This window comes from Anas acuta, chromosome Z, assembly GCF_963932015.1.
Source record: "Anas acuta chromosome Z, bAnaAcu1.1, whole genome shotgun sequence".
NCBI classification, from domain to species: domain Eukaryota; kingdom Metazoa; phylum Chordata; class Aves; order Anseriformes; family Anatidae; genus Anas; species Anas acuta.
The window spans coordinates 8,875,716-8,898,183 of NC_089017.1; the positions used below are offsets into that span (position 1 = coordinate 8,875,716).

Below are 22,468 nucleotides of genomic sequence, written 5' to 3' on the forward strand. Positions count from 1 at the left end.
TGGATTTGGTGTTGTTCATCATGTAAGAGTACAAGTAGTGTCACAACATTGTGTGACATTTTCATTTTGCTTGGGCTTGGTGTCGTAACTCTGTGGCCTGTATTCTGGTAATTGTTGCTAACATTGATCAATCCCACCAGCACCTTGTGAAGGTGTTTCTTTGGGAGCTACCAGCATTCTCTTAATGGCCTCTGGGAAAGAAAATAACCTTTTATCTGGGAAAGCACAAAATTATTTCACTTTAGCATGTTCCTTCATATGCCACTGTTAGTCATTCATTTTGAATTATGTTTTCTGATTTTAGTTAATCTTATTCGCAGCACAGTGTGTTCAGTTCTGTCCATCCTGAAGTCATTATCTTCCACTGTAAAAGGAAACTTTGGCTAAGTGTGTTTCTTAAGCAGCATTTTACTGATGCTGCCTCCAAAACTACAGTACAGCCTTCCACCACTACTCAGAAAGGTAAAACTAGGTAACAGAATTTTAAAAATTTGTGACATTATACCTGTACCAGTGGTTGAGTTTCCCCCAACCTTAGGAAAAGAGGGGTGATTTGGGAGTTAAAGGTGCTAGAGTGAGCCTTGGGAAACCATCCTGTCCTGAGGCTGCCACAGACTTGCTTTGAGGCTTTGCCAGTCCTTCTCAGGCCAGGCTTTCTGTTTTAAAAGTGGAGTTAGGCTGGTTTTGTACTTTTATCCTTTTCCAGTCATGCCACATTAAAGTGTAGGAAGACTTTTATATGCTGGTCAACACAGCTCAATTTAGTCAAGGCTGATAGGCCTAATTAATATTTTTACCTTACTAATATTGTGTAGGTGAGTGTCTCCATATCTTGCAGTGTGTCTTGCAGAAAAAACCTCTCCTTTTCTCTGGACGATGCATGGCAATTACACTAATAACAGATATACTGGACTAGGCAGGGCACATTATATAGCCTGTATATCTCTTTATGAGTGAGCACATCCAATGCTCAAATTAATGTTTTTAAGGTTAAACTTAACGGGAAGGATTCTGAGTACTGGTCATCTGAGAGATCCGAAGGAGCAGGAGAAAACCCTGTTGTCTTAGCACAGAAAATTTCAATGGATAAGGTCTCTTCAGTGCTCCACAAACTCATCAGTTAGCCCAGAGTATTCCTGGGAGTTTCCCATTCCTTAGATCAAACTTATATTGGGGTCAGCCTATAACTGAGGGCTTACACCCCTTTGAAGTGGTTAATAATTTGATTATTTCATACATAAGAGTGCACAATTTGGTCCCCTGTTTGTTGGTGAATGTGTAGCAATGCTCTGTGATTATGTAATAAAAGACTTCCTAAACCACAGGCATGCAGGAGACTATGTTAACTATGTGATCCTGATTCAAATTTCCTATTTTTTTTTTCCTGTGCAAACAAATGTTCTTTCTGGGAATAACAAACAAACAAACAAATAAATAAATAAAAAGCAAACAATACCTAAAACTTGTTCTTCACAATTAATTCCAACTGAAAGGAAATACTTTTGGCTAAGAACAGGCGAGAATTGATTTCCTCTTTATTTTTAGTGAAGATACTTACACATGAAAACCAAACTAGTTCTTTCATATAAAATAAAATCCCCATACCTTTTAAATGTGAACAACCAAGACACAGAAAATGTGAATGTTTTTTTTTTTTTTTTTTTTTTTTTCTTCAGACTTTTCAGGGTCTCTGAGCTGAGAACAATCACAGCAGAGCTCATCTTTGAAAGAAACTGCTTCAGGATGGCATAAGCCACTGAAAATTGGAGGCTTAGGGGGAAAGCTCCATTGAAGCAGTTAGCTAACCCAAAGGTAGCTAATGATACGGTGTGTGGTGATCCATAAAACCCTCCAGGTGAGAAGTGTGTAGTGTGAAATACACTAGGTTCACAGCAGTTCTTCTACAGAGCACTGTATAATTACACCCAGGAGTAAGGGCTGCACATGGGGAATGCTCTTAAGGATTTTGGCCTTGAAATGAAAGAGATCCACACAATATTGACCCAGGGAACATTTTATCCAACAGGAAGAGGACCACTAGCAGGCTGTGGGGAAAACCATTTCTTCTGTTAGTGACTTGCTGGACATGTAATTGGACAATCAAAAGACACTGGCTTTGTTTTCTTAAAAAGGTCTTTCATTCAGGCATTGCCAGAAGTTATCCTGGATAATTTTTAGACCTGGAAGAGATGAACCATGACAAGGTGCTATCACATTCTGGATTTTTGTAATTCATATGCCAAGTGTTGATAGATTATCTTCTAATATACCTTGTTGTTGATAAACACTTTTGAAACAGTGCAGACAACAGTTGTGTTAAAAGCAATAGCTCTGAAAAGGGAACAATGAGTTCCCAGTGTACTCAGAGGATAGTGAAGCTGGTGTAACTCACAGAGAAAGATCTCTAAGGCTGGAAGAATCCCAAGGCAAATTATCCTGCACACCTCTCATGATTTTTAAAGTCACTTAAATTTTCTGACACCTGTGAAAATTATGGTGCAGTCAAATATCAACATCTGTGTATGTTTTGAACTTGAAATTTGAATTGCCTTTCTAAAATGAGGGGAAATGAGCATGTTGTGAATGTTGAGCATGCACCTTTCAAATACAGAAATTATTCCAATTCTTCTGATGTGTCGGAGGCATTATTGCACATTATAAAGTTATAAACTGAGACCAGCTTTGTGTTGCTGAGCTTAAAAATCTTCTGAAAATAAAAAAAAAAAAACCCTAAGGGCAAAGATTATAGAGAATTTCACTCAGATTATTCCTGCTTACATGACAAATTTCAGCTAAAAGATCATTTTAGGAAAAAAAATCGAACAAAGGCCATACACTGCAAATGATTGAAAATTAGTGTCTAGGATCCAAACTTTTGTGATATAATTAGAGTTACCAGAAGCCAGAACTTGTTACTTGGAACATAAATGTTAGTTCTGTTTCATATCCTGCTTTCTAGATAATCACAGAAGGCAACATCTTTCTAAAAATAAGCAAGCATTTATCTTCGTAAAAAACGAAGATAGCTGTTTCAAGAGGTGATGGTTTTGCAGCCAGTTCTCCAGCCATGTAAATGGAGACCAGCATCCTGCTGGCATTTTTAGCTCACGTTCTTGTTTCCTGACATTCCTGTTCCTACATGATCCCATTTCATGCAGGTTGCTGCTGTTTTCATCTCAACTGCACAGTCATACTAGCAGCACCATGGTATGGGGAGGTCTATGGTCAAGAACTGCAACTCTGTCCATACATGTAGGTTAATGGACTTGGCTTGGTAGCTTGAGATGAGAATGTCTGAGCCATCTACATCTGTGGAGTAGTAAGACATATGAGTAAGACATAAGTACAGTGAAAAAAGAAATCTGCACTATATTAGGGGAAGAAAGTCACAGAGGACTGGGCAACGCTTAAAATGATCAGAAATGGGTAAAGAAAGATGCATTTGAACCAGATAATGCCAAGAGAAGGACACAGCTTGTGTGGTGAGGCAGCTGCTCTGGTGAGGTTTAGGGCCAAGGACTTGAGTATAAAAGCTGTGGAAACCACCAGAACAGGGAACACTTTGAGAGGAGCTGGGAGTATTAGATATTAGCTCTGTTGGCATTGTGGCTGTGCATGGGTCATTTGCTGTTTGCTTTAGTAGCCAGTCTCTTCTTACACTGGGATGTATTTCCATGTCTCATTGTCTTGCAGCAAAGGTTTTTTCTCTCACTGTCACTCTCTCTGCTTTCACATACCAGTTCTTGATTCTGGTTCTTCTGATATATGGCCATTTCCTATGCTACATTAGTGCAGGGATTCAGGTTTAAAAAACAAACAAACAAACAAACAAACAAACAAAACCCTTCTATTTCAGTTACATACTATTTTTAAATAATTTTATTTTACTTATACATATATATATATATTCGTGTTAGAAATAGTTTATGGAGAGACTCGCTGTCTGCAGAAGATAGTGAAATTGTCCTAATCCTTATGGAGGAACTGATATGGAGAATAATTTCCTGCTCCTTGAGAAGATGCCACATTTGTTCCCTGACCTGTCTTCCTGTAGCCTTTAATAAAACCACAGTTACATTTGTGCTGGCTTCTCCTGTCATGTTAGGATCATTATACAGTGCTATCTAACTATGTCTTTCTGTCAATGCACAGAAGTTATGGTGTAGGTTTAGTGCCATAAGTTAGTATGTTGTTACATAATTCTATTCTTGTAGAAACACAGAAATTTCTAGTCCTTGTCTGAGTTTGCTTTTATATCTATGAGACCCTCTTCCAGGGTAGAGGGCTGGCTCCACCTAAGTGGTGCAAAAGCATCTTTGCCATCAGGTTGGATGTACCCATGAGTAGGGCTTCAAACTAGGAATGACAAAGGAGAGAAGATGCGACCCCACAGTCAGGCGAGGAAGCAAAGGGTTGGGTTGACAAGAAAAGCAGATGTGGGACCCTGAAACCAGCAACTTGGGAATGGGTCCCATCCCAAGTGTATGCACACCAGTAAGGAAGTGCAGACAGGACATCATTGTAGTGGAAACTTGCATAAAAAGAAAACATACATGATGTGGAAGCAGGGTAAGGTGACCCAGGAGGAATACAGACTGTATCTGAGCATGCAGTATTGGGGTTAGGAAAGCCAAAGTCCAACCTGGTAAGGGACATGAAGGGCAACAGGAAGACTTTCTGCAGTTGTCTCAGCAACAAAACAAAGTGTAGGGAAAATGTGGATGGAAAGAGAATTGGTGACAAAAATCATGCAAAAGGCTGAGGTGCATAATGCCTTCTTCACCTCAGTTTTTACTGGCAACACCAACTGTTAAATATCCTCATGAGTGACCTAGGTGGTGGGACAGTGTAACTTCCACAAATTGCTGAAGATACATAACTGTGAGGAGCTGGGTGATACATCAAAGGGTGGAGTCTGCCATTCAAAGAGACCTCAGCTGGATGGAGAAATGGTCTGACAGGAACCTCACTGAGTTCAACAAAGGGACATGCAAAGTCCTGCATCTGGAGAGGAACAGCCACAAACACCAGTATGTGCTGGGGGCTGACTGGCTGGGTAGCCGTGGTTGATGTGCCCTGTCCTCAGCCCACACATTTTTTGCTTGTCATATGGCCAGCTTTGACCTCTTTGTACCTTAATCTTTATGTATGAGTGTCACTGTGTGTGTGTACATAATACACTTGTGCTTGTGAGGTTTTTCTCTCTGAGAAATTTCCATTTTTCCAGAAGCCCCCCTTGAATTTTGTTTCTTGTACAAAGTGAACTACTCCTTTGAGAGTTCACTTTTGCATTTTGTATCTAAGGAACATTGAGAGAGAAATTTTTCTTAGGTAAAGCAAAGAGATTAAGAGACATCAAGGAGAGTATTTTTCAAGTAGCATGAACAATTTTGCTGTGGTTCCCATTGAAGATAATAAGCTTTGGATAGTAAACTCCTGAAAAAATACAGCTTTAAGTGTTATTTATTGATGGGAAAATAAAATTTCAAGTTATTTATTTGGCATTCTTATAGTTTAATAGGCCTTTATGCATACATATATATGTATACATATGAAGCTAATTTTTTTGATAATTAATATAGCCTTTGCTATGTAGCCTTTGATATATTAATTTGATAATTAATATAGCCTTTGGTATGTAGTTACCCTATATATTTACCCATAAGGACTAAGAAAAAATGTAACACTCTGATTTTCATCCTTATTTTATCATTTTATTTCAGAACAGTAAAAGTCTACTTAGTATGGATTATTTTTATCAGCAATGCCTAAGAGTTGTTTATGAGCTTTAAGCACTGAGTGATCAGCTTTGCTCATGTTCTCTGGTTTCTGCTTTTGATATAGTTTGGAGGGCCATATGTCTCAGTGTGGCTTATGGCAAACATGTTGATAACATGCTTGCCATAAACATGAAGAAAACATCTTCATGTTTAGAATATTAGACTAGACTGAATATGATCAGTGTGGATAAAGATAAATACTAAACCATTGTAAAATTTAATATAAGCTTCTTGTGATAAAATATAAAAGGAAAGAATAATAGCAGGAGGAGTGACCTGCTCAATTTAGGCACATAATCCATTTTTAATCTTTACGGTCAATGAAACAGTTTTGCTAAAGCAAGCTCCCAGATCTTCCGTGTATTTATTCAGTAGTGGGCACCTGTGGAGAGGTTCGCAGTACCTGTTACTTAAAGAGGGAGGTGGGCACTTCAACCAGAACATCTGTTTAGAAAGGGTCCCTATCCCACCTGCTGTCTCCTCCCACGTCCTGGTGTCCTGTCACTTGCCCTGTTCTGCTTCTGGAGCACATCTCACGGTTGTGCTCCTAACATCTCAGTTACATATCCCACAAGAGAACAGAGAATAGCATTTTTTCTTCCGTGGAAGTGGGTTGAGTTCCATCGGATAACACCCAAGGCAGCACAGAAGGTGAGGGTGCAGCAAGGTGTCTGCCAGGCTGGTGCAGCAGAGACATCAAGAATTGTGGCAGCCTGCTCCAGAGCTGGGGCTTTGACAGATGAAGTGCAAGCCTGGATTTAGGGTGTAAGTGTTAGATTTTGGCTCAGGCTTCCAGAAGTACACCTGACATTATGCATCCTGAGTGTCTTGGTGGGGCTTTTAAAATGTGTCTATACCATGTCTGTACTGGAAGTAGGAAACACTTCCATTCGGAGAACTATTTCAATTAGTATCTTACATGTGGTTATAATTCATGCAATTATTTTAGCCTTCTCATCAGTAATTATCAGAGACAAAAGGTTATAAGAGTTTTGTGGAGATTGCCCTGTCTGTCCCTCCTCACAAAGGCAGGATAGGTACAAACCAAACCTTTACCTGGAGATAATGTTTTACCCTGCTTTTAGCCTTCAGCACCAGAAATTCCCCACAAAGCTGTGCCAGTGCATAATTAACCATGGGTAGACTATTTTTTTTCTTATATCTAGCTCTTCAGAAATTCTTTAAAAAATCAGTTTCTGATTCTTCTCACAGCTGGAAGGCTGGGTCACTGTGCACCATGCAGAGCTGCTGGCAGCAGAGCCTGGCTGGAGGAGCTCAGGGAGGCAGTGGGGCTTCTCCTCTCTGGACTTCTTTCCTGCAGTCTCCATGGCAAAGGCAAGCCAGGAAAAGCCATGATGAAGTCACCACTGACGTTGTGCCTTCTTGTTTTTAATAGGATTCCCTGTGTTGTACTGCAATTTGTTGGGAGCTTTGCCTCTTTTCTTCCTTTTCCTTGGGTTATAAAAACTCCCAAGAGCATCACCTCAAGAGTACCTGGGGCGGATAACAGACAATATATACTGCAACAGAAAAACATCATGTGGGTCCAAATCTGTCATTATGTTGATGTTGAGGTTTTCTGCTGGGTTTATTACAGTATTTTCAAGAACTGAGCAAGATGGGGCTCATCACTCCAAAGGTTTGTGCAGTGTGGTCTGGACTGCTGAACAACCGTGCTTCCTCTGTAGCGCCATAATATCTGTGGTGTGTGCGCTGCTGCTGATGGTGACGATGTGTAGGTGATCCAGTGGGTCTCCTCATGTCGGGATCCCATGGGTTAGCAGTGGTGTGAGGATACACGCTGTGCTCTGATCCGGGCTCTGCCAGGACTGTGACTGGGAAAGGAACTAGCAACTTTCTGCCCCATGTGCAACATCCATCCCCTCTTGCATTGCTCTCCAGTAGGCAACTCATGCAGAGCAGTGACCATCAAGATTACTGCATTTTCTGATGCTTTCCATGTTGGTGCTGCTGCTCAGTGCACCATGAGCAGGATCAAGAGGGACCATCTGAGATTCCCTTATTTCAGTCATCATCTTTTGTAATTATTGCAGTTGGGAGATTCTTGCTTTCTTATGTACCCAGCAGTGGGAGCTGGAAAATTCTTCACAGAGATGAAAAGATGGCACATTTTTTTCATTTAGGATTTCCTGACCTTTTTTGGTCTGTCACGCTGTCTTCGTGCTGCTGTGGTGTTTACGTAACCTAGTTCAGTCTGTAAAAAGCAGAGAAAGGAAAAAAGACCCTATCATCGTTTCAGTGGGAGAGTGTATTATGGGCCACAATACACTTTGTTTCAACACTAGGTGTGGATAGAAGTTTTTTCTCAAAATCAACTTTTCATGATTAAGTACCATTTCAATAAAAACCATTTTTTGATGAATTAATGAAATTAATTAAGTAAAGCTTGAAACAAAAAGAATTTGTCTTTCTGGAGAAGATTTGTTCTGAAAACTTCATTGGAGAATTAGTTGGAACTGTCTTGCATAAGGTTTTTATTCCTGTTTCTTATTTCACGATGTTTGTAGTGACAGCCAGCATTTCAATTGCAAATTTATCTTGTTTCATGGGACACACATAGGAGGCACATCAACCCAGAAAATATAATCCTTCAGTCAGTACCTCTTAGCAGTTATCCAGAGAGACTGACAAAAAAAAAATAATGAAGAAACCATTTCATTTTATTGATCTATAGTCTAAAGATTTTTTTTTATTATTATTATTTTTTTTTTTTCTGAAGAGGAAACTAATAAAGATGAAATGAACCATCTTGTTCACCTTAAATGATTTACCACAGTATTGCAGGTGGCTTGTATCCCTTATATTATTTTTATATTATTTCATGACCGTAAGTACCTTTGCCTAACTGCAAGTCTTGAAACACCATAAAAGCTAAAAAGGAAAGAAAAGATCAAATGCATAATATAATAAAATTATAAACTAAAATATTACAACTCTGATCTTTTCAGATATTCCATTCATGAATACTTTAAAAACCACCATTATCAGTCAGTCTGTTTCCAGTGTAATTCAGAATGAAAATCAAACTTGAAATGTCCACTAAAACATGATGATCTTTATCCAGCTCAGCTGAAGCACTTTGGTATTGAAGCTTGTAGACATTACATATGTATTTGTTTTAAAGGTTATTTTTCACCAGATTTTCTCAGAAACTGCTCTCTTCTGTAGTAAGATTATGGGGTCACCTCTTGACTGGGAGGAGGAAGGAACTTGCCTCTGTCTGCACTAGCAGTTTTCTTGCCGTAGCTGGAGCAGGCACTTCTCTGGTAGCTACCTTGATGGTGGTGTGTAGGAGTTCAATGCACGGGCAGAGGACAAGTTGCACGCCTGTTGGCCTCTGGGGGAGAGCAAAATGCTGCTAGGCACATGGCTGATTTGCATGGATGTATCCTGACCTCCTGTCAGCACCCTCTGAAAGGCCACCAGCACCTCATCTCTCACCCACGGCAAGTGAGAGGGAGCAGGAGGACCATGTCATCCTTAAACTTCTAGGAATCTGTCAGTTCTTTGAATACAGATTGACTTCATTGTGAGTGTTTCCACTGTAAGTAATGGAGGGTGAGCTGAATGAAGGCTGGGGCAGGGTGAGCCACAATAGCAATGACACCTCTATAGGTGGGATAAGGTGGTTATTTGTTTGTTTGTTTGTTTTTCAAACCATTTTTAATTAGAGTTGCTCTTGTGAAGGAGAAATTTAAATAATGGTAAAATTAACTCAAGTTGAGAGAGACTATTTATGTATTCTTCTGCTCCCATGGAGAGCTTGTTTGCTTACTTCTTCACAGTTTTAGCTGTTTTTGTGTATTTTAGGAAGTACAAAACCAAATAGATCTATAAACAAGAAACTAAACAGCTGTAAATGGTGAAGCAAATATGAAGTTATCAGTTCAGCACTGTTCATGTATAGCTGAGTCCTCATGCCCTTCTTGTATTTGCTATACTCTTACAGCACATAGTCCTAGTATGTGTGCAAGTGCTCCCCCTCGGTTAATGGCTTCCTTGCTTGGGCCCAAAGGAATTGCTTCCATTACTGGTCTCATCAAAGCATTTTGGACAAAGTCAAACTTTCTGTGCTTGGCTGGCTGGAAAGGAGAATGACCATGTTTGCACAGAATGTGATTCATTTTATTTTTATATAAATTGTTCCCCCCTTTCTAATTTATTTATCTTTATTTATTTATTTATTTATTAGACAGAACTTTCTGAGGTATTCACAGGATCCAGATTCAGAGGACAGGACATTTGCAGGGGGGACCACCACTGAGACAGGTCTTCTGTCTGGCAAGAGCTGAGGCAGATGGACTTGTCTGAGGGACAGGAGCAGGGGAAACCTGTGAACATTTGTTCCTTGTTCCAGATGTGTTCCATGGCCCCATGTTGCATCAGCAAGGTGACAGCGAGTGGCCAGCCAGCAGGCAAGCTCTCCTCCAGCAACTCCTTTTGGTTTTGCACTGAGATTAATTCAGAGAGATTTCGTGCTGAATATTGAGATGAGGGGTACTTCTGACCTAAACTGTAGGGGGAGCTACAAGCATCCAGAGTTTTGCCTTTGAAAACTCTAACTGTATTTTATAATCTAAGCATGATCTTTGTATTATACAGCCATATATGTTTAGACCAGTTTCCATGTCGTTTTTAGTGTGCTTACTACTTGATGTTCTGTAAAATCTTACAAAATACCTCAGGCACGCATTTATCTCAAAATAATGTGTTAGTAAAACAGTAAACATATTGCAGCAGTTGTGATCAGCTGACAAAATGTTTTGATATAGTGCTGCAGCATGGCTGTTTGGAAGCCCTGACATCTTCTGCATCTCTGTGGCATAAACATTGCTTGTGTCAGATCCTGCAGCCCCTTTGTCATGGTTACGAAGGCAACGTTCATCCAAAAATGGACATTCTTTGCTTTCTGCCAAGCTGTGTGAAATTCGGACTCTGGCAAGCAAGAAGCATCTCTGAATCCCCAGACGACCATCAATAAGCTGCAAGGTCGGCGGCGGTGACCATGGAAAGCTGTGAGGACAGCCAGGCAGCTGGAGATACTCATCTGTGCCTTGCCTGGGCTGGGTTTTCCTTTTCCTCTTGGCTCCTGGTTTGGTCAGGAGGCAGCTGAGTACCAGGCAGGGTAATCCCACACACTCCCCAGGTATTGCTCAGCCACTGACCATCAGCTGGGGCTGCTCCTGGAGGCAGTGTCAGGCTCTGAAGGCACCGATGCCTGATTCCCCAGCATGGGGAGAGATTTTTTAGGGAGTGTCAAGCAAAGGGGATAGAAGTATTGACCTCTCTGGCCCCTTGCTCTCATTTTCAGTGGCATAAGTTAGGACTTTTCCTGCAGTGACAATTTAGAGGCTGGTGTAACTTAGGTCAGTATTTGGCTCTCTGTGACTCTTTGATCATCTGCAAACTGGAGATAATAGTGTTTAGTAGGGCTGGGTGAATAATTCATGGTGCAGCTCTTTACCAACAGATGTTACCTCTCTGTGTTTGCAGATAGTCTGCAAATGGTTCGCATTTTTTTTCAAATTTATTTGTTGTTCCAAATTATTCACCACATACTTTCTGTAAATAATTTTATTGGCCTACAGTGTGTTCAGAATATGAATCTGAAGCTGTTTTATATGAGTATTTGCCACTGCTGGTTAAAATCTGTTATTTCAGCAACCGTGCCTCGCAGCAAACTTGTCTGATCGAACCTCCCCAGAAAGTAATGTATTAGTTTCTGGCACCTCAGGAACAAGTATAAAGGCCTGTGGGTTGCTCAGCTGCATTGCCTGAAGCACTGGCTGGTTGTTTGTTTAGGACGCGCTCTGCTCCTCCTTGTCCCTTCTCTGGGAGCTTGGTGAAGGGAGGTGCTGACCTGTCCCTGGGAAGAGGCTGAGGGAGGCTGCAGCTCCTTGCTTACTGCCTGGGAAATGGGACAGGCTGGGATGCAGTCTGGGAACAAGGCTGGAGGGTTGTGTTTGTGGAGTAAGGCTCTGCTAGCACAGGCTGCAATTCTTTGCAATGCTTCCGTTAACTCTGCTTACACCGTCCTAGTGAATAAGGACAATTCATGCAGTTAGAACAGCAAGCATGTTTTCCCTCCGTAATGTACAAGTGCAGCATTGTCCTGTTACGTCCACAAGATGCTAAAAGAGTGTTAGTTTTCAGGATTTCTTCTAGGCTGAATTGACAGGAAAGATTCTTGGGGTGTGTAGGAAATGCAAACCTGTAGCATACAACTGGTCATGCCTTTTTCTGCAGGTGTATCATTTGTTTGTTTTCCTCCCCTGTATTGTTTCGATAATAAAATAAACTTTTTTTAAAAGACAATTCTTGATGAGGTGCCTGCTGGATATGGTCCTTGTACAGCCTTGCCCAGGACATGGTCACCTTGTGTCCTAGGGATTTTTTTTTTTTTTTTTTTTTTTTTTTAAAGTAAGAATGGCTGAAGCTTCAAGTATAAGGAATGAAAGGGAAAAAAAGTTTGGCCCTCTTAGACCTCATTTATATTTATCCTTTCATGATTGCACGTAGCACTCTCTGGGACTTCTTGCAGTGGGAAAGAGAAATAAATAGGCAAAAGGACCAGGAAAACAAGGGACTGATAATGTTAACTGAAAGACATAGACCCCAGCTGGTCACCTTTGTTTGTTGCAATTTTAAAAAATCATAAAACAAAAGGTTTCCTATCAGTGGGAAAATGCAAGATCACCTTGAAAAGGGACAGAATATCAGGTTTGTTCTTGGTTTAACTTCTTGAGTATTGGTGTTGATCAATATGCTGCAGAGTTTATAAGCTGCTAAGTTTTGTATCCAGCTTCAAATCAAATATGTTGGTGGAAGTGACAAGTGTAAATCTGATGTGGGCTTGCTTCACATCTAAAAATGACCTTTACTGTAGCTTGGTTGCTCTTGATGGTTTGTCAGGCCTAGGGGGGAAGAAAACATTTTTTCTTTGCCTTTATTTACAATTTTCATAGGTAAGAGAATGCAAAAACATAAATATAATAAAAACATTGTCTAGGAAAAAATGAAGCTGCTGTTAAAACATTTTAATCAGTACTTTGTTGCAGCTGTTTGTTGTATGGGTTTGTTTTCAAGACACTAAATGATGTCTGTTTGGAGAGCTTGTGCTAAAAACTTTTGCCTGTTCTTTTCACAAAATGCAAACACGGTCACACCCAGTACAATTCCCACTGATTCACACAGGAGCATTGGCTGGGAGGTCACCGCCTTGCATGATGACATGTGTTGTATGGAGTCTTCCAAGCAAGTGGCTACGTTCCTTCATGCAGGAGAGCTGCCCTTGCCAATGCTGCCTCTCTCCACAAGGGATCAGCTTTTGCTGCTAGCCCCATGCCACCTTTGCAGCACCTTCATTGTTTGTTTTGCCCACAGAGGGCTGATGCCGGCCCCATGCCTGCACAGCAATTACAGGAGAGGCCCTGGGCACAGTCTCCCTAGGTCTGATGAGAGATGTAAGAGTTTCTTCTCAGAGCCTCTCTCACTTTGAGGAATGACCGTTTTGTAACCAGCATAATTTTACTAGACAAAGTACACTCGCTTTTCTTTTTATAAACTAATGATATTCCTCAGTTAATTGATAAGGGTTTTTTGGTAATACCATCAATGAAACATTACATATTTGAAAACTGGGAACTCCCTGAGGTATGTCTCGGTCTCCTGTGTAACACAGTGAAGTTTATATTGCACCGGAGATTTGCTCCAGCTGCAGAGCAGACAAGATTCCACACCTGCCCCTTTCTCAGACATCAGATATAGCTGCCTACATGATACTAGAGACAAGGAACTCAGGGTTTTCTCATCTTCTTACATTTTTAATTTGAAGCAAGAAAATTAGCCACTGTACTGAAAGGCCAGCCTGTTCAATGGAAAGATAAGGAGATGGTACTGTGAGGTCAACATAGCCAGATAAAAGTGATGGCAGTGATGGCAAGACTAGAGAACCCATCACCATAGCCTGCAACCAGAGGGCCAGCAGCAACAGGTCCTTTGTGCTCTTCTCATTGGGTTAAACTTTGCTTCTTCAGTGATTGCTCTTTCCATGTATAGCTGTTGTGAAGGGATTGAGACTTCAGAGGTGGGTGGTCATCAGGAGGCTTCTCCGTGGCTTGTAAAGGTGGATGAGGCAGGGGTTGGTTTGGATTTGGTTTTCCTCACACCAGGACATTTCTGTTGGACATGGAGCTGCAGGGGGTGAGTTGTTTATGAGGTGTTCTGATCTGATTAACAGCTCCTTACCACCGAGGGGCTCTTCCTCCTCTCTCATCTCTCCTGGCCTCCCTCCCACTGCTGCCTTGGGGCAGGGAGGAGGAGGAGAGGGTTCATGCAGTGCAAATACAAGTAGTGGTCCATGTCTCATGTTTTTTTAAAGAGGTCAGCACATCTCTCCTTCAAGTAGTAGGTGCCATGGGAGCAAAGGGGTGTTTTTCTGTCCCATGGCTTCTGATATGCAACTTTTTTTTTCTTTTTAGCAGATAGACTGGGGCCTCCTCTGGACATACTGCTGGATTCACTGAACTGCACAGCCTTCAGTGTGCAATGGAGGATGCCAAAGCAGCACGCAAACACCATCACGGGATATACAGTAAGTGATCTCTCATGCTGTTAGCAGGGAGCTGTAGTGCTCTGCCTGGCCTCGGGCCTGTCTGTGAGCATGGCAAAGCAGGCAGGGGAGCCCATTCTTAGAAAATAATGCCGACATTCAGAAAGTGTTCAGGGAATGGCAGAATTGAGCTGACAGAACTGTAACTTTAAGAAACAAGTTGCTTGTGTGTTAAAAGCAAGCTACGATGGGAATTGGGGTTGGATGCCAAAGGCTTATAGAGGATATAGATTGCTTTTCTTCGGTGGTTTTCATGCAAGCATCTCAGTGCTCTCTGCAGCTGATAAAGCAGTAAAATACAGCAGAGAAGGTCGATACTATGCTGTGCAAATGAAGGGAGTTGCATGGTGATTTCAGGGCAGCTTGGACCCTTTGATTCATGCCTCCAGCCTAAGGATCTCTTTAGCAGGACTAGCTATTCCAGACTGTGTCTCTTCACCTTCCTAGCCACACAGCAGGTACAGGGAAAGAGCATTCCTGTGATAAACTGGGGTACTGCCTGCACTGATTCCCTTTTATTGGGAATAACAGAGTGACTAGCCGAAACTGGGTACCATTTGAGTGTGCACACAGAAAAACAATGAACATGAACCTGCCATTTAATTGTTGACAAAAAGAGTGTTTATTAGGTTTCCCTTCAATAGGTGTTCCGTGGCAATGAAACTCATGCCCCAAATGGAAGTTAGACAGGACTTAGCATCAAAGATGTGAGATATCATCTAGAATGGGTTGTTTTCCCTCTTTACCACCACCACCACCACCACCACCAGCACCAAAAAACAGAACCTAAAACTTAGTTTTATTTAAAAGGTGCGAACAGAAAACTCCTGACTACCTTTAGCATTAATGTTCAGTAAGAGACTGGAAGAGTGAGCAACTTCCCAGAAACTGGTATTTTTTGGTACACATCTCCCTTCATTCCATGGTCATGTAGATGACCAATGCAGCCCACTGCAGAGTTCTTTTTATTGTTATGGAAGTGCTTGTACACAGAAGCACTTGCTGCAGTAATACTCTGCATGTCACTGTGATGGTGGATATTGGAATACAGGAATGTTGGTAACAGTTTTGGTATCCGCTCCAAGAGAGGGATATTGCAAATTCTACCAGTTTAAGTGATGTTTCTATGAGTCATAATATTTTTTAAAGTAGTTACAGTGCTTTATAGTCACAAATTATATTATTATACTTATTATAAGTATATTTATATACTTATTATAAGTATTATTAATATAGTCACAAATTTTAAGTATTTTTCATTGATCATTTAGTGGATCAAATATCCAGGCCCCAGCTTATTTTTAACTCTTGAGCTCATGCATGGTATGGTAATTAAAGCAATGACAAACCTAGCATTGATTGAGCTATACCCAAACCATCTTCACTTTAGGTTAGCTTTTGGCCCTCTGGCATTTCAGTGTCTCCGTGCATAGGAAATCAAATTCTCTCTGGTTCATTAGTCTTCTGTATGCGGCAACAGACACGAGGAGAGACATTTGTGATACAGCAATTTTGATAATGGCATAATCACATAATGTCTTCCTTATATGAAATAAAATGCCAAACTCGTGCAGACCAGTCCCGCAAATCTGCAGCTGACCGAGCTGATCACGGCCAAATCACGCACAATTCAAGTTGTCAGCTCAAGTCTGCCCTTAAAGCTGGGATGCGTTTCACGTCAGATGAGCATAAACACTACAAAATTCTGTCTTTTAGTCATGCTGACAATTTCTGACAAATATGAAGGAAATGTTAAAGGGTGTTAGCTTTTCATGCATTTGAAAAGAGGATCACAAGCTTAAATGCTGTCCACAATGTGATAACATTGCACTTGTTTTTAAATCATTGTGAAGCATTGTATTCCTCAAACTGGCTTGATTATATCTTCTTTACAAGGTCTTCTACTCAGAGGTTGAAGGTGACAAAGCAGTTAAACAGCTCTCACATGATGTTCCCCTGAGTCTGGATATGCTGGGCATGGTGAGTGTTTCTTTTCATCAGCACTAAGAGCACCAGAAGTGGAGCTTGCAAGTGGGAAAATGTAGCTCTCTGGTTGCTGCTGGCTTGTGAATTACACCGAGGATCCAAGCCCCAGATCTGCTCTGGGCATGGAGCAAAAAGGAAGTCATAAAGCTTTTCAGTAATCCACGCAGAAAGCTGTGATACACTTTTGCTCCTCGTTGTCTGACTAATTTATCACATAAAACTTTGGGAAGTTGCTGGCATCTTACTAACACTGACCTCTGGCTTCTAATGAAAAAAAGAACTTTTAATTGTGAATGTCCATTTTCAATGAATGACTTCCACACATGGAAAGGAATTTGCACAGCCCTGCTATTATACACAGCAAGAAACCTAAATATCAGTGCATTGCGATGCCTGACACAGTTGAGTGTATAAATTAAAGAGGACAAATAGCTTAGTGGTTGTTTTATGTGTCTGTGTCAGATTGTGGCCTCCTGAAGTACAGAATTTAAAATTCAATTGTGCTGTTTTAGTTGCATTTGTGCAAGTCCAATTCTTAGAAGATTCTTTCATCTTCTTTTTTTTTTTTTTTTTTTTTGCTTGTTTTGATTCTTACAAGCACTGACTTTTCTCATTGCTTCCTATTTTTTCCCTTTCATTTAATTAATTTTTTCCTTTTATCTGTCCTTTACGCTTTTACTTTGCTTGTTTCCCTCTCCCCTTCTCTCTCCTCCTTCCCTTTCTCTGTCCAGCCTCACCTTCCTTCTCCACTCATGAACAAATGCCTCCTGTCCTCTTCTGCTGCACTGCTTAGCAATTAGTGCCAAGATGAAAGCAATGCCTTGATGCTTCTGAGTAGTTTTAATACTGTCTGCTCTTAAAGGGTGTTCTTGAAACACACTGGTGTCTTGTCAGTGGGGGGAACCTGCTCTTTGAGTTCAGCAAGGCAGAATCAGTGATTTTCCAGCCTCTGCTTGGACAGAGGGTGAAAGAGTGTCTTGGGGTGGGTGCTGTGAGGGAGTACTTTCATATTGTGCTCTGCAAAGAGCAGAGTCTGCCCATAAGACAGTAATGCCTCCAGCACAGGAATCAAAAGCTGATGTGTGCACACAGAGCATTGCAGGTTTCTGCGATCTTTATTTTGTGATCCTTCTTCACAATTTGATTTTTTTTTTCTCCTTTATCTTCTGCTCATCATTTTTTTTCTTTATTTTCTCACCTCTCTTTCCTGAGCCTTCCCTTCTGCTGTTCAATGATGTGCATTCTCTGGTACTTTCTGACCCATGCTGGGCACTGCTCAGAAGCCTTCTCTGTAGGAAGCATGGGTGAGAGGGATGCTATGATTTCCTGCAATTTTTGGTCACTCAGTTTTGGTTCTGGCTCCTGTAGGTTTCTGAGATCATGGTGAATGAAAGCATCTCATTGCCGTGATATATTATTTCTTTATATATGTGCTATTTTCTCCCTTCTGGTCTTTATCTCTGTATTTCTTACTTGCTTTTTTTCACCCACCCCCCCCTAAAAAAAAAAAACAAAAAACCACCACCACCACCACCAAAACCTTCTTGCTGGTAGTGCCAACAAAGATCAAACAGCACATTGTTGTTTTGTCTTAGTCCTGACAACAGTAGTTCTTTCTTAATGGGAGAACAGAGTCTGCATCCTTGTACTCATAGAGATTAATAACAGTCTCAAAGAATACAGTATGATGCAGCATTAGCCTTGTTTTTCTTCACTGACCCATTATTTATCTGTATTTACCATCACTTTTTAGTATGTTACTTCATTAACGAGTCCTATTTCTCTTTTTGCCAGGGTCAGCTTGAAGGACAAGCAATTTTTGTAAGTATTGCTTTACATGAGGCTCGGTCACAGCTGTGATTTCAAATAAGGCTGAACTTTTCTGATCTGGGCTTTCCACAGATTCACACGCCAAAACGTCTCCCTATTGATATCCAATGTTGATTCTACTTAGCACTTAGACATGATCTTTTGTAGTCAGAATGTGACAAATAGTGGATAAGGCTCAAAATCCAGAGGTAAAGAGAGGGGACACTTCTGGGTGAAGCAGCTCCCTTTTGAGAGGTGGGTAAACTTTTCTGCTAGTCTCCAAAAGTGTTTATGGACGGCTTGAGCAGAAGAAGTGAGCTATATTCAGGTGGTGAAGACTTAGAGGAGACAGGCACAACTAGGTAGACAGACTCAGGGTGATGGGGAAGAGCAAAGCAGCCTGGCAGTGGGAGATGAGACGGGGAGGAAAAAGTCTGAGCTCCTCTGGTGGGAGGAGATGAGGAGGAGCATGGGGAGAGAACAGCAATGCCGGTGCCCAGCAGGAGGGAGTGGGAGACCAAAAGCTCTTGTAAAATAGGTCTGAAATGGGTTTGCAGCTGCAGAATTATTCACATTAATTATTTCCAGCCCTGTCCATTCTGCTTCCTGTGAGCAGTCAACAGACCGGGTTTATTGTGAGGGAGGAAGCAACCAGGAGGTGCTTGCCTTGGGGTAGGGTACGGGCAGTGATTTTGGTGTTTAACTGAAATCCTTCATCGACAACTTCTTGCAGTTTTTTTTTTTTTTTTTTTTTCTTTTTTCCTGAGATGTTTGAAAAATGGAGAAATCCTGGTGGATCCAGCAAAGCTTTCACTATCAGAACTAGCAGAGGTTTGGTCTGTAAGAGGCTGATGACCAGACAATACCTCAGGATGTGCTTGAAACAGGACTGTCTGGTTCAATCCCAGCAGAGAAGAGTTTGGATTATGGCATTTTGGAGATGAGGTTCCACGCCGGGCCCTTTTTTCTGCTTGATAAAAATAACACTTGTGAGGAGAACATGTGGAGAAGTATGACTGACTGGAATTAATCAGCTCCCAGCTGTCATTAATCCTCAGGAAGTGGTGTTCTTGCTGAAATGCTTTCTGTTATATTCATACCAAACACAACAGAAATCTGCAATAGCTTTGTGGTTAAGTCTGCATAATTTGTGTTTCCATCACTAAGCCTCCTCTGTCGGTGTGGGTACGACCCCGCTGCTTTCTCAGAAGCTTCTCTGGAACCTGCGAGGCTGTCATAGTGAGATGCCCTGTTCCTGTGCATGCGTGTGCGCATGTGCCTGGGCGTTAGTGAAGTGGATGGTGTCTTGTATTTGTATTACATCATATTTTAATATAGTACACATACATGAGAGCAGCCTGGAGAAACACAGAAGCAGTACTGTTTACTAAGGCTCTTGTCCTACTCTGCAAATATTTGTGTAGTTCAGCACAAATATATATACACACACACACCAAAAAAAAAAAAGGCAAGAAAAATTTGTGAAGTTAAAAAGTGGGAGGTTTTAGGTCTGGCACAGAGCCGTAGCAAACAACAAGCTCCCTATCAGATCACCAAACACACATACAAAATGGAAAGTGACCAGCTGAGACCAGGGAACAAGTAGTTAGGGATTCAAGTGGCATCACAAACAGCTCTGCTTCTACACCTGTGTTGTAATCCAGATGCTTTATGTTTGTGGTTGTGGGTTTTTATTATTAATATTATTATTTTTATTAAAACAAAACAAAATGGAAAATGGGTTCCCTGGAAAATGTCTTGCAAACCAGGTTTCTGTGAGGCGGCTTACTGCACAGCCTCACAAAAAGTTTCAGCACAGCTGGAGGGAGCACAGGCTGTGCAACAAGGCAGGGAGGGATGCATAGTTCCTGCCTACACCTGATTCCCGTACTGCAGAAAAAATATCACATTGCTTCATCCTGTTCAAGAATGTGAGATTTGTAATGAGAATACCAGACGTCATTTTGCAGGGTTTTAGAAAGGGTGTCATGTAAGACAAGAAATTGCATTTTTTGCTAGTAAAGCTTCAATATAGCACCTAGATCACCTAAACCTTATCTGTAGTGCTGCTGTCTCCCCAGAGATGCCAGAAACTTGGTTTTAAGACCCTTGTCATAAATACAAGCAGAAGAGATAGGAAGTGGATGCTCAGGCCCCTGGACAGTGGGGTAACAAGGGATATGTTTCTTCTCCAAAATCTCATGTGAAACTGCCCTGGTGTGATCTGGAAATACCCTGAGATTGCCACAGGTCAGGGTAGCTTGATGATGTCCTAAACCTTTACCCATTCATTAATGTCTTGATTTTAGAAGCTTACAGGATACTTTATCTCAAAGACAGCCTCTGTATATCAAACAACTATGTTCACAGAGAAGACGTTGCTGGGAGAAAGGGGCAGGTAGACACTTCAGCATGTGTTAGGCAAGAGAGCATTTTACTGAGGTTTTGAGGATAAACATGTTGAACTTAAATATCTCAATAGGACTTCAATTTTGATTGGCTTTGCAGTCAGTGAGGTTCATTCTGTTTTAGTTTGTTGTAGTCTTGAGTTGAGAGGTAATAGTTACGAGGCAAATACATCAATACCATATTGTTTGCTGAGGCCAAGTTGATAGCCAAGTGTGAAAGCAATCAGACAGTCAGACACATGATGAAAGATTTTTCTTAGAAGAATTAGTGTAATAAAGAGGGATGCTTGCAGAAACAAATGCACGCAATTTAAATACAGATGTACAGTGTATGTGGCATGGCAGGTGGAGTGGCAGGAGCAGGATCATCAGTATTGTCAATAGGAGAGGTGCTGGGTTTTCATCAGCTGTCATTTCAGATCATGTTTTGAAAGATCTCAGTTACCTCAAATATGAGACTGAAAAAAAAACAGATAAATATTTTGGTTTGAGTGTTCTTGCTGCCTCTTTCTGGGCAGTTACTTTTTCAGTACTGTTATCGTCTCTCTCAGATGAATCCAAATCATTGAAGCAGATAGAGGGTGAAGGATGGAAAAACAGGATAATGGTCAGGCAGCCCATGTTAATAGGAAATCAGTGATGGAGCTCCAAAACCGTGGAATAGAGAAATGACAGATGGCAGGGTGTTGCTAAATGATGTTATAGTAATGAAATATGTTCCCCAAAGAACAGAAAGGGAGAGTTTGTCCAAAAAATTGTCATAAGAATGTTTAGCAGATAATAAAATTTTAGGATTGTTTACTATTTTACTGCAACTGGAAACACAGGTTTAGAGTCTGTTCCAGCTTGAAGAGAAAGGAGTTCTCTTCATTTTCACATGCACTGTGAGTAATGTTTTTAATATCAAAGAACAAAAAACAACCAAATAAAAAGATCTCTGTGCAACAATTTTCTATAAATGCATTTTTTCACACCATAGCAATCTGTGGCATAGAACCTGGTATTTCTGTTTACTTGCATTAGCTGTCAGAAATAATAAAACTAGGATTTTTATCTGTAGAGAGATTACAGGTAAAGAAGTCTGATTTTTTATACACATGTGCTCATGCTCCATTAAAGGCAAAATCTAAACATCTGAAGCTGATCAAACAGTCACTAATGAAATTGTCATTGAAATGTATGTCAAACAGTCACTAATGACATTTATTTTTTTTGGCGACATTTGCTATTTCTGCAAGATTTGAGCAGGCCCTGCTGAAAAATATTCTGCAGAACAAGCTCTTCATGTGGAGGTTAGCATTGCCTTCCTTACAGTAGTTGGCTGTGTGTTAATCATGTTTATGGCAGAAGGACAAATAAAGGAAGTGGTTGCTTCAGGTCAAGGCTGGTAGCATGAAGAGAATTGCAGGCTAGGAATATCATGAGTGGTAACGGGATTTGTCTCTGCTTTATGAGAAATTAAAGATCCTCAGATCACACGGCTGCAAGCTGCTTCATTTTCAGAAGCTCCTATGGTCCATACATTTAAAAGAAAAGAACAAAAAAACCCACCCAATTACACTGATTACAAAGCCCAGCAATTAGCTCAAGGGAAGGAACAGTACGTGACCTCAACTCCATCAGCAAAAGCATGACAGAGAATGCAAACTCTCTTCAACCTTGTGAATTATGCAGAGAAATGGGTCCAGGTCAGCCCCATGGATTCCCCTGGGGAGCTGCAGCTTGTGAGGAAGCACGTGGTGTTGTTTGTGGTGCTTGTTTCCGAGCTGAGCTGGGAAGGGGGACAATCCTCCCAGGAGGCTGAATGGAAAATACCATGTCAGATCCCAGTGCTGCTCACAGTTGTGTGGGGA

General features: G+C 41.1%; 1 protein-coding gene across 2 annotated transcripts in view; it reads left to right on the plus strand.

Moving 5' to 3' along the window:
- Positions 1-22,468, plus strand: part of EGFLAM (EGF like, fibronectin type III and laminin G domains) — a 75,055-nt gene that overhangs the window by 3,857 nt on the left and 48,730 nt on the right. The window contains exons 2-4 of one of the 2 annotated variants that reach the window (XM_068667652.1): positions 14,285-14,394; positions 16,309-16,392; positions 18,193-18,219. In XM_068667652.1, the coding sequence (XP_068523753.1) occupies positions 14,285-14,394; positions 16,309-16,392; positions 18,193-18,219 (221 nt within the window). Of the gene's footprint in view, positions 1-14,281; positions 14,395-16,308; positions 16,393-18,192; positions 18,220-22,468 lie in introns of both variants that reach the window. The other variant, XM_068667651.1, reaches the window with a different exon arrangement.